Raw genomic sequence first — 12,405 nt, forward strand, 5'->3', positions numbered from 1 at the left:
CTGCCCATTAGTATGTCAGAATATAGAATTGTTAACACAGTGGTGACATTATACTCTCTAGTAGCAACCCATTGTGCTGCCATTGTCCCTTAATACAGAATCACTGCATTGTGATTGTGGCATTATCAAGTGACCAGGTAGGATATCCTTTCTTTCAAGCCTTCAGATTTTAACAAGATAAATAAGCTGTATACTGAGCCCAGAGACGGCTGACTGTGTCCCAAAGCAAACACAATACAATAATAATTGCTGCTTGTGAAAATCAATGCATGTACAGTAAATAGAACTTGCATAATATTTAGAATATATATATAATATATATATATATATATATATATATAAAATATATAACAATGCAGAAAACATAATCATAACCCTACATTTAGCCACATGTGGTATAATATGAATAGGCTATGAATAGGCTGTGTTTTTATGAAAACTTAGTACTATTGTGGGAAAACAGTCCCACTGTCTTCAAGGAAGGCATTGTGGTACTGTTCAGCACAGTCTTTACCAGTTAGAGCGATTCATACTGTAGTTTAGGAGGAAGCTGTTTGTTAACGGGTGCTGCTGAGTACCAAAATAAACTAACCCAAATGAACATGCGTGTATTTCAGAGAGGAAAACGGTTCTGCACCCTTGTGTGAAATCTGTATTGAGTTCTGCGATCACAGAATCATGTAATCCTGGAGAGACAGCTGTTTTATTATATTTCAGACAGGTTCGCTTAGGCTGCTTGAAATTTTAAATGATGTTTCTCAAGATTCTGTGTAGTGGGCAAGCTGTGTCGACCAGAACATTTGCATAGGGAGACGGCAAAGACTGTCATCACAAAGGCCACATTTATAAATGTGATACACAGGCCGCAGTTCATATTACAAAGGTCATGTCTTATTTTATTGGGCAATAATTAACAGAAATTACTACCATACATGATTTAACAGGGCATTTATATTTAAGTCTCTGTTTTCTGGTAGAATTTACAGTGGTCCTTTCTTAAAAAAATTATGCTAATAAAGCCAAGCTTTATGGTTGTATTATTATTGGGGAAATATTCCTTAAAGGGAATATTTAATCTGTTGTATCCTGAACTAACCTTCAAACTTAGATCCTTAGGTAAAAGATCACTGGATTGTGAAGTATATAATTTAATTGCGACTTGTTTAGGTTATTGGCATTAAACATGACTTCTGGAATTGTATCTGGTTGCTTTTAGACTGTATTACACTTTCTAGATAATTTCACCTGGAGAGTGACATCATTTCCACACCTTCAGGGCCCTCTTTCCTGTCAGTAACTGTCATAAGATGGCTTGTGTGGATGACGTTAGACCCGGAAGAAATAACCAACAACAAAGGCCAGTACTACAGTGCGAGAAGCGAATGCGCTCGTTTCTTTATTCATCAAAAATAAAAGGTTTACACAAAACGGGAACAAACACTGAACTCCAAAACAAAACAGCACAGTAGCAATTGTTATGATTTTTTTCAAGCTTTCCTTCGATTTACCTCCAGACCCTCGTTCCGCCTCCAAACACACTAACCCCTTTCTCGTCCATGATCACCCTATTTATACACCTGTGGCTGGAGCCTTAATTAATCATATAATCAATTATTCAATTCACGACTCTAGCCACATTCCCACGTGTTTTTACAGGGAGGATTTTAACTGGCTTCCAGTCACCACTATTCCACACACACACAAACCCACAACCCCGTGCTCACATACCAATATACATTAACTCCCCTGTGATACAAAATAAACCAAAAATACACCCAGGGTGGGGGTACCCCATCACAGTAACCAATCAGCTAATGGTTTGCAGACTGTAGTAACACACTGTAAACTGAATATTTTATTTTACCTTGTGCAGATGTCATGTAGTAACATGAAATTACATTTGTGTTTCTTTTCAAACTGCACATCTGAGACCTTTTATAGTTAATGGAGGTAGATGACAAATTGTAGGTTTCTTTTGTTAGCTATAGTTACTTAAAATGGGTTTACTACTGAATACCAAAAGTGTTAAGTACATTTAGTAATTTCTTTTTCTTTCACTCACGACCAAATTACACAGAGTACATTTACATTTGTAAGTTGCTAATTGATTTTGCAAGCTTGTTAAGGTGAATCTCCATGTGGCTATGATGAAGTGGAAGGTCTTTCCTTGGTTTTAACACAAAATGTTATCTTCCCACATTTACATTATTTACAGAAGTACAAATCTCTGCCTCACAACACACCTGAGGCTCATTAAAGAGTACATAACAAGTGGAATCACCATTCCAATCAATTATATTGGGATTCTAAAACTTGTTTTCCTGCGATAAACAGCACAAAGGATCCCCAGTGACATGTTTTAAAGCCCCATGGCCCTTTGTATTTTTTTAAACCAGGACCTGAAAAATAGCAAGATGAAAACACTTGTTCTTATAGCCATAACTGCAGGGCACAGCGGTGTCTCCTTCCACTTTGTCTTGGATTTAGTTTTTGCTTAATTAACAATTGCCTGCATAGCTAAATGATTTGGTTCCTCTGTAAATAAAATAGTATTGCTTGGCATTATACAGCACTGTATAGTACATCAAATATTAGGGGATCTTACCTGTGAAGAACTTTGACAATAAAAAAATACCTAAAGAAATGGAATCATGCTAATTATGACTGTCCAATGGGCCGGTGATTGTTCCCATCCAGATCCATCTTTGCTGTATATAACAGTGTTTGTCTTGTTGGGGTTGTAGTGTGTTGCCGGTTCCTGACCTGTGTGCATTCTGAATAAAAGTGCCTGTTTATTTGTGCTCATTCCTCTTTCTTTCCCCCACCACCGTAATCTGTTACAACAGCTCAGGTATTTCTCATTTTTGTCCACCCTCTGTATTCAGCTTAGGAGTGCTTAAAAAATATTTAAACTTAAATGAGGAGATATTTGGCAAGTCATTGCCACATCAAGGATAACCTGTCTTGAAATAGCACTAGCACTGTAAACTCCAGCATGACCTGTCCCACCTGCTCTGACCCATGGACTACTTGAGCTGGAATGCACTAAATCTCCATTTACTTATTATTATTGTTATTAGTAGTAGTCGTAGTAGTATGCATAATGGACTGCTCACATTGCAAATGAAAGCAATATCTTAATAGGTTTAACATCTAAGAAATACATTTTGGAATGACACTCAGCTGCAGGCCAAATTTCTTACCACACACTCAGACGTCCAATTTTGCATCCTATTTTGGTCTTTTACCATTTGATCCCACTGTTTACTGGATAAGTAGTTGCGTAAGTAAACGGCATCCTTCAATCATGGGTATCGAGGGGGGAGTGGTGGGGGCGGTTGTATAGGCTATGCTTAGTTAAAGAAGTGAGTCCGTTACAAATAAAACCTCACTGACTTAAGTTGTGTTGGAATCAGTATTTTCACAGAATAACAACTATCTATGAGAGGTTGCTTGCTATAAAAAGCTTGACAACTTCAACCAAAACGTTTGTTATAGGTTGTGTGTGAAAGTAGATGTCGGCACTTCCTGGCTCAGGAACGTGTGTTGCGCGTGTGTTGTGCGTGCGTAGCCGAGGAGGAGCGTGTGACGTAACAGCACAGATCGGAGGTGTTTATTGTTCCTTCGTTGTGGGGAGAAAGAGACCAGCAAACCATAGCGCTACACTTAAGAGCTTAATAAGGCACATATTGAGACACAGTACAGAGTAAGACAGGCAGCTACAGCATCTCCAGCCATGGCGTATGCGTACCTCTTCAAATACATCATTATTGGCGATACGGGTAAGCAGTCTCTGTGATCTGGTGTTTGGAAAGATTAAATTTACTAAACAGGACGCGTATCTTCTATTTCCGCAGTGTTGGAGTCAATGACGTGGTAAAAGCAGAGACGCTCGCTCAGGGCTGTGGTGGGAGGGGAGGGTTTGTTTTTCACAGAAATTAGGTATTAAGGATGGCCACCATGTAGAGGTTTCAAAGATGTGCGAGAGTTGCATACTCAGTAGCCATAGATCTGTGATGTGGAAATGCGCCGGGGTGCTAATTGTTTACTATACAGAATACCCTTTTTCCGAAAATGGCTTCTGAGATTAGCCTGGTTCATTAGAATGCCTCCTTAAAAACGTTTTATTTTTTGTTTGTTTTGTTTTTGTATATGATGAAAAGCAACAGCGTGTTAAAATATTTACAATACCGAAGAAAAAGTTTTTTTCTTTGCATTTATAAGCATTCAAGTATGCATATTTTTAGTCGTGTTTTGTCAATGTGGGCTGTATGTTGTGTAGGCCTGTGTGATGACTGATGATGATAATATAGCGTAGCTGCCAGTTTTCACGAAGACAAGAATACTGAGGATTATGGAGCAATAAACGGTTTTGTTTTGTTTTTGTTGCAGATGTTAATTGCAATTTGTGTGCATTATTAGCGAACAGCTGTGTTATTTGACCGATTCCACAAATCAAGGCCTTCAACGGTGCCTTTGTGAGACTGTCAGCTATTCTGTTAGATACGGCATCATTAGATGAAAAGTGATTATCATTTTTTGGTTTTAATGTTTCACAAATGAACCCATTTAGTTAACTTGTGTATGTAAATATAACCGAACTAAATGTCACGCACACAATACGAGTTGATAGGAAATTGTTTACTGATCTGATTGTGAAGCTGTCAGTGAACCCCCAGAAGAATTAGTCATTTAAAAAAGAAAGAAAAAAATAAATTAAACAAAGTAATTCCTGTATTAAATTATATAACAATAATTTATGTAGAATTCTACTCAACTGTACAGTAAGCTATTGTCAGTATTAAACAACAAATGTCTTTTTTTTTTTTTTGGTTTTAAATTTGTTCAACAGCTGTAGACCCAGAGATCTACTCAAATATAATTTCTCTTTTATTAACCTCTCCTTATCCTTGTGTATTACAGCTTTGTCAAATACATTGTTATTCACTTTGAAAAGTACAATACCATACAGTACTACAATTCATAATTTATTTCATATTAGTCCACAACCAGACAGACCTCTTGTGTTTTATTTGAGAGAGATTCCCTATCCAAATGCAAATATATATGGTGTTCTGTCCTGCTTTACAGAAAGCATGATAGCACAGCACAGTGTGCGTTGGATACTGGACCCTGATATAAGGTAATGTACTATATATTCAGAGATCTTTTGATGTTAAGGAAACATTATTAGAAGTGCAATGAGAACAAAAAGAAACCCATTAAAATTGAGAAACCACTGAAGCTTATTTAAGATAGGGAAACCGTTACTATGCCTTTCAAGTATACCGGTATATACCATTCAGTGCAGTGTTCTTTTGAGCTGTAGTATAGTTTTGCCATAAAGTTAATTCTAAACATCCCAGTTAACTTTATTTTAAATATAAATCATGGTTAAATTATTGGCCCTTAAAAAAAAAAAAATATCCACTTGGTGCCCAACTCAGTAAACTTGTAAAGGGGGGGGGGGGTTCAGGAAAATGCAAAATCCATTCATACCCAAAAATAAATATCAAATAGTTCATCAATTTGTATTTTCCAGTTGTCTTTAGGGTTTACTATAGAACTGCATTTTTTTTCTCAAGGAAGTTATACAGGTATATAGGGTCAGGGCAGTGGCTGTGGTGACAGTATGTTCATCACTCATTCAGGCCACTCAGTATTGGTGTCAAATTAACACATTTTGTTACCGGAGACTGGATGTTCAGTTATATTCAGCCTGATTAAGAACCTGTCAAATTGCCATGTTATAAGATCTAGAGTACCTTGGTACAACAACGTGATGAACTTGTAAATTGGAAAGATGTCAGTATCACTATTACTGTTCTGCACTTTAAACCCTGATTTCAATTTATATATATATATATATATATATATATATATATATATATATATATATATATATATATATATATATATATATATATATATATATATATATATAGCAATTAAGCGTATTAATATTCGTTAATTAAATTCGATTATACTGACTAAAACTTTGTAAGACATATACGTTCAGAAGGGCATTCTGGATTTAAAGGCCAAAGTAATACCGTAAGATATATTTTTTTTTTTTTTATTTATTTTTTTTTTTTTTTTTTTTTTAAAAGGCACTTGCGCAAACATAGTTTGGGAGTAAAGAGGCTGTTGTGGCAGGTTTTTTTTTAATTTTATTTCATCCTGTTAGAAAATAGACAAGTTATTTTTAAATAACAAAAAGCTTAATTAGAGAGCAAATTGAGTATTTTGAAAATGTTTGTACATTTCATCAAACATTATTAAACAGTAATTAGACTTTTTTCAACATTGTTTGATTGCATACTGATTGCTTCGCTTTGGTTTTAATCTAAGAATTAAAAAAACAAAAAAAAAACAAACAGTGGATATTCGCAAGTTCTTTAAAGCGAGGCCTGGCCGCATTGACAGAGCAAGAAGAAAGGTCATCTGTGTTGACCCATGACAGTGTTGAAGAGCTTTCCACAACCACTCCAACAACACAAACTGAACAGGACCCATCTGCTGGGACTGAACCTCCAGAAAAGAGAAAGAGAAGTGAGTGAAAAAAAAATGCAAACATGGTATTCAGACTAAATAGGCTACAAGAATTCTAGTTTCTCGAAGCAATGAAGATCGTATGGTCCGTCCGTTTTCCAATATTGCTGATCAAAGCAGCTCATACTTCTTGGAATCGGTTGTACGGGGTGATGCAGTTGGAGTTACTTCTGTTACTGCTTGTGCATGAGAGCAAAAATAGCAGAATAAAATCCTAAAGCTACCCATTCAAAAAATGTTTGATTCACCTAACTGAAGAACAAATGCAGAAAATGAAAGTGTTGTTTAACAGTGCATATTTCATCGCAAAGTATTGAGTTGTTTGCGGACTGGTGCTGCAGCATGAATGGCAAAAGACATTCTTTATCTCATACACATTCATTGCATAGCGCATAATCTTGAATTGGCAATTGCAGGTGTTGTTAAATCTAGCTACTTGAAAGGAAAGTTCATGGATACAGTCAAAGGCATTTTAAAACTATATCAGTAACCATTTTCCCAAAACCATTTTCTAGTGGCTATACGGAGAAAACCTTTAAGGATATAAGGCTGTCTGGAAATTCAAATGATCAAAAAAAAGAACTGGAAGTTCTTCTGAGTGAAACCATTGGCTGCATTGCAAAACATTTTCAAGTTTCACTACAGAAACCACTGTCAGAATTCAATGTCTTTGACTTAACTCTTTGACCTATAATGAATGCAGAAGCTCTTGGAACATTTGGAAAAAATGAAATTTCAGAATTAGACACTTTGAGCCAATTTTAAATAAGTGCCCAAAGTGAGTGGATTGCTCTAAAACTAATTGAATAAAATGGAAAACACCTTCAGTATGCTTGCTTTATGTAAATAGTACCTTATCAAAACCAAGCCAGAGAACATTAAAAATGTTCTTCTCTTAGTTGAAATTATGCTGGATCTGTCTCCAAGTACGTCTGCATGTGAAAGAGGGTATAGTGCTGCAATGAACAGATTGAAAACCCCACTGCGCTCTCGCCTTTCAACTGACACCATGAATGAACTCATGAGAATCTGCATAGATTTTTGCATTGGACATGTAAAAGTTGGAGCTACATGTCTGACCAGGCATGTTAAAATTTCTGGAATTTTCTACCCTGTATGTGCTGTATAATATAACTAATTCTTATAAAGAGGGCAGGGTCTATCCATCCAAGGGGAATGTCTGTCTCTTGGGGTGTACTGCTCTTATTAGCTACTAGTGAACAATTGGGCAAACTAGTAATCGTAGGCGTTGGCTTTAGGGGAACCTGTGTATCTTAGTACTCTTACTTTGCCTCTCCCTTTATTGTCTCAAGGTAGCAATTGTGTGAAGTTTAACTAAAAGCAGCCAGAGGAAAACACTGTAATATAGCTGGAAGAAAGGCCTGACAATGACATATTTAGGAAGAGCTGTAAAAAGATTATTTAGATTTATGTAACTATGTTTCCTGCACACGGAATCTAGTTTTCTTCAACACATATGTTGATGTATAGTAACAAAAAAGAGTAAATACAAATAGCTCCACTAGAATTCTTTATATTTAGCACTCTTGCAGGATTTATTATGGGTTTTATTTCTTGGAAATAGAGCTGCCCTCCTGACCAATTGTTCTGGATCTATATACAAATTACAGGAGTTGGAAAGTACAGCATATTCATGTAATTTAAGATCTAGCTACTTATTTTTCTCCTACAGGTTGGAGTGACAAACATGTTCACAAAATATATATAAATATATGTAATTTGTAAATAAGTACATAATTCTCTGTCCTGCTAAACTGTGCTGCTTTGTGGTGTTGGACTGAAGGTTGTGTTACTTAGATGGTTGCTTACTAAATATGTATACTATTAATGAATATAAAACTGTCTGCTCTTCAAGTAAAGCTGTCTGGGCATTTGTATTTTAGTCTAATATTGCCACCATTTAAATATTTATGACCAAACCTGTTGTTTTTCTTACATTTTAACAAAAATACTTGGAGACCCTGATTTTTCTCAAAGTCTGCTTCTTATATTGACTTGAAGGATGGAGGTATATCTTTCCATCCATTATGAACTTCCATTTGTTAGGTTTTTGGAGGATTATTTCTCTTGGCATACACCACCATTATTATTCCACACAGCCTCAGTACTGCAGTGTTTTCTTACTCTGTGCAGCCCTAAATCTCTATGGAAATTATCATGGTTCTTTATCAGGCATCTTCAAATACAATTTGTAGATGTTTTCCAGTAAGAAAATATTGAACCAAATAAAGCTGACCATGGGTTAGATTTGTTGCTTATGTAAATAATTATATAATTCTACATTGTTTTAAGTAATACCCATGCTTAAGATCAGTGGCCTCCCAGTTTAAAAAAAAAAAAAAAAAAAAAAAACAGTAATTTTCAACCAGATCCTCCACATCAGTGCCACTGCATCTTAGCAACAGCTGTTGCTATGGGAAACTGTTTATAAGGAAGACCCAAGAGGTATTGTGATATATCCTAGTTTAGGATATATCCTAAATGTTTTATAGGATAATTATAGAATATGTCAATTTATTTAGTTAAAAAAGCATTAAGCAATTTTGTTTGTCAAACTATCAGCTTACTTGTGCTAGGGTAAGATACCTTTTGTTAAAATACTGATGGCCTTATCATTGGTTTGTCATCCTTGCATGCCAATGCTAGTTATGATTTTAGTTCGGCTGAAGATTTTTAGAGGTGTATACCATAAAGCAGAGGCTGAAAAATGACAAGACAGGATGAGAATTTATACTAATAGTGCATTTGTTGCGGCGAGTGTCACTGTATGTCACAAGGACGGCCGAAGTGGGTGACGACAGACCAGAAACAGGAACTGACTCCGCACACAGCTGTTGAAATGGTGAAGGCGATGATGCGCAGTTTAATAATGAACAAGCAGGAAATAAAAGGTTTGTAACAATACAAAAACAGGACACGGCACATGAGGCCAAAATAAATAGACAAACAAAACGAATACACTGACAAAACACAGAGTGGACTAACGCTACACCAAAACAATTAAGACTTAGAATTACGCTTATCGCTTATCTCTTGCTCTCTTTCTGTCTCTCCCCCATTCTCCACTCCCGAACACACAACCCCGCATATGTAACAACATGCTCCTTTTATGCAGCTGTACTGAGACTCGACTGGTAACCCCATGTAACAAATTTTTTTTTTTTTTTTTTTGGTTCCTGGGTAGTAAGTGTTATTTCCTAATTGCTTATGTCTCAAAAGTATAAAAAATGGCTATTATTCCCCACAAACTTTGCTTTTGTGACCAGGACAGTGATATTTTTAAATTTACCTATTTTCCAGAACATTCCAGATAGATTCAGTGTTGAGTAAACTTGGAGTAACTTCTAGAACATTCCAGTAACATAAATAGTAGTGTAAATACAGGGGCCTTAAGCCCACCAGTTCAGTTTAGTTCCAGCTGCCTAAGTGGATACATAGCTGCATTTTTCTGAGATGGCATCAAGAGGCTGCAATGGTGGCATTCCTGATGGGCCTTCAAGGCGGTTTTACCAAGTTTCCCTGCTATCTTTGCCTTTGGGAGAGCAGGGACACCAAGGCGCACTACCACAGGCGGGACTGGCCACAGCGGACCGAGTTCTCTGTGGGGAGGAACAACGTTAAGTGGGAGCCACTGGTGGACCCCCGGAAGGTACTGATGCCACCACTGCACATCAAACTGGGCCTTATGAAACAATTTGTCAGAGCTCTAGATAAGGAGTCATCAGCCTTCAAGTACCTTCAAGACTTCTTCCCTAAGCTGTCTGAGGCAAAGGTCAAAGCCAGTGTCTTTGTCGGACCACAGATAAAGAAGATCCTGGAGTGCAATGAATTCCCCAAGAAGCTCACTAGTAAGGAGAAAGCGGCTTGGAACAGCTTTGTCGCAGTAGTTTGGGGCTTCCTGGGCAATCACAAGGCCGAAAACTATGTGGAGCTGGTTGAGACTCTGGTGAAGGACTACGGCACAGTGGGCTGTAGGATGTCCCTCAAAGTCCATATCCTTGATGCTCATCTTGATAAATTCAAGGAGAACATGGGAGCGTACTCGGAGGAGCAAGACAAGCGCTTCCACCAGGATATACTGGACTTTCAACGCCGCTACCAAGGACAGTATAACGAGAACATGATGGGAGACTACATTTGGGGGCTGATTCATGAAATTGATTTACAGTATAATCGTAAATCTCGAAAAACTACTCACTTCTAAATCTTTTGTAGTCATTTTTGTATTACTTTAGTATAAATACATGTTAATTTGGATTCATATGTTTTTTTCTGACTTTATGTGAACGAAAAGACACATTCACCCGTTTTCTCATTGGAAATAGGTAAATTTCAAAATATCACTGTCCTGGTCACAAAAGCAAAGTTTGTGGGGAATAATAGCCATTTTCTATACTTTTGAGGCATAAGCAATTAGGAAATAACACTTACTACCCAGGAACAAAAATTGTGTTACATAGTGATAATCAATCATCCAGTTGTTGTCTCGGTACAACTGCACGTGAATTAATCAAGTGCAATTCCCCGTGCTCACATATTATTACTTTTTACTTGCACGTGAAGTGCTGTGTAATCCTCGTGCCTAAATACACATATACATTTTAAACACTCGTGTTACACAGACCCTTTTATATCCCGTGTACCAATGTCTATACACCAACATTTAAACACACCACACGCAACACATAACAGATAATATACACAGGGGCGGGCACTTTGTCACACTGTACTACAGATTTTAATTTCACAGAACTGCATATAGGTCTATTAAAAGCTACAGTAGCTTCAATGAAAACCATATACCTTGATACATGTGGGTGTAAAGTTTGTGTTTAAACTGCCTCTAATAAAGACTTGTTTTTAACAAATATTTATTCAGTAAATGTTGACCTATATTTGCTGTTATATAATTATATTGTTCAGCACGAAGCTTGCATACTTTAATAAGCAAAAATGATCAAATAACCTTATACACTCTGTAGAACCTTCTTAGTACAGCCTGTTTTCTCTTAAAAATAAATTAAGCTTTTCTCTCACAATTGTTTTTTTGATTTTGCCCAATTTGCCCAACAGAAGTTATTTTAAATTATGATTACATAATCAGTTTGCATTACATAAATATCTGCTGTTACAGATTATGGTACTGTATTTGTTCATCTCTAATGCTGATTCTGTTCCAATTATTGGTGAACTCCTGTTTGTAACTTTGTTATATATAGGAGGCTGTGTGGTCCAGTGATTTAAAGAAACAGGCTTGTAAGCAGGAAGTACGGGTTCAAATCGCAGCTCAGCCACTGACTCATTGTGTGACCCCGAGCAAGTCACTTAACCGCCTCGTGCTCCGCCTTTCGGGTGAGACATTCTTGTAAGTGACTCTGCAGCTGATATATAATTCACACACCTTAGTCTCGTTTCTTGTAAAGCACTTTGTGATGGCGGGCCACTGTGAAAGGTGCTATATAAAAAATAAAGATGATGATGATTATTATTATTATTATTTTTAGTGACCTTTACAAAAAGCATGTCTAGTACTTTTTAATAAGAATTGTTTCCTTCAGTGCAAAATAATCTGATGAAAGAAGCTGAAGTTTTATATCAATGTTATCAAACTAATGGTGTGTTAGTTCCCTTTCTCACTGTGTTTGTTTATCAGGTTCTAAATGTTGTTTATCAAAGGCCAGTTTCAGACAGATGTTCCAGAAGCATGCTGAACTCAGTTGAAATTAAGTGCACGTTAGAGCCCCACTTGATTAAATTCGATGAACCAATTGATTTCATACTGATGAACCGAAAGCGTTTCGCACTTATTCCAAAGAAATCTCCCACAGTGCA

General features: G+C 36.6%; 1 protein-coding gene across 1 annotated transcript in view; it reads left to right on the top strand.

Moving 5' to 3' along the window:
- Positions 1 to 3,588: 3,588 nt before the first annotated feature.
- The window catches only part of LOC121313452 (ras-related protein Rab-2A-like), a 36,195-nt gene continuing 27,378 nt past the window's right edge, over positions 3,589 to 12,405 (top strand). The window contains exon 1 of the mRNA XM_041245985.1: positions 3,589 to 3,782. Within this exon, the coding sequence (XP_041101919.1) occupies positions 3,737 to 3,782 (46 nt within the window). The 5' untranslated portion in view covers positions 3,589 to 3,736. The remainder of the gene's footprint in view (positions 3,783 to 12,405) is intronic.

Source organism: Polyodon spathula, chromosome 3 (genome assembly GCF_017654505.1).
Source record: "Polyodon spathula isolate WHYD16114869_AA chromosome 3, ASM1765450v1, whole genome shotgun sequence".
NCBI lineage: Eukaryota > Metazoa > Chordata > Actinopteri > Acipenseriformes > Polyodontidae > Polyodon > Polyodon spathula.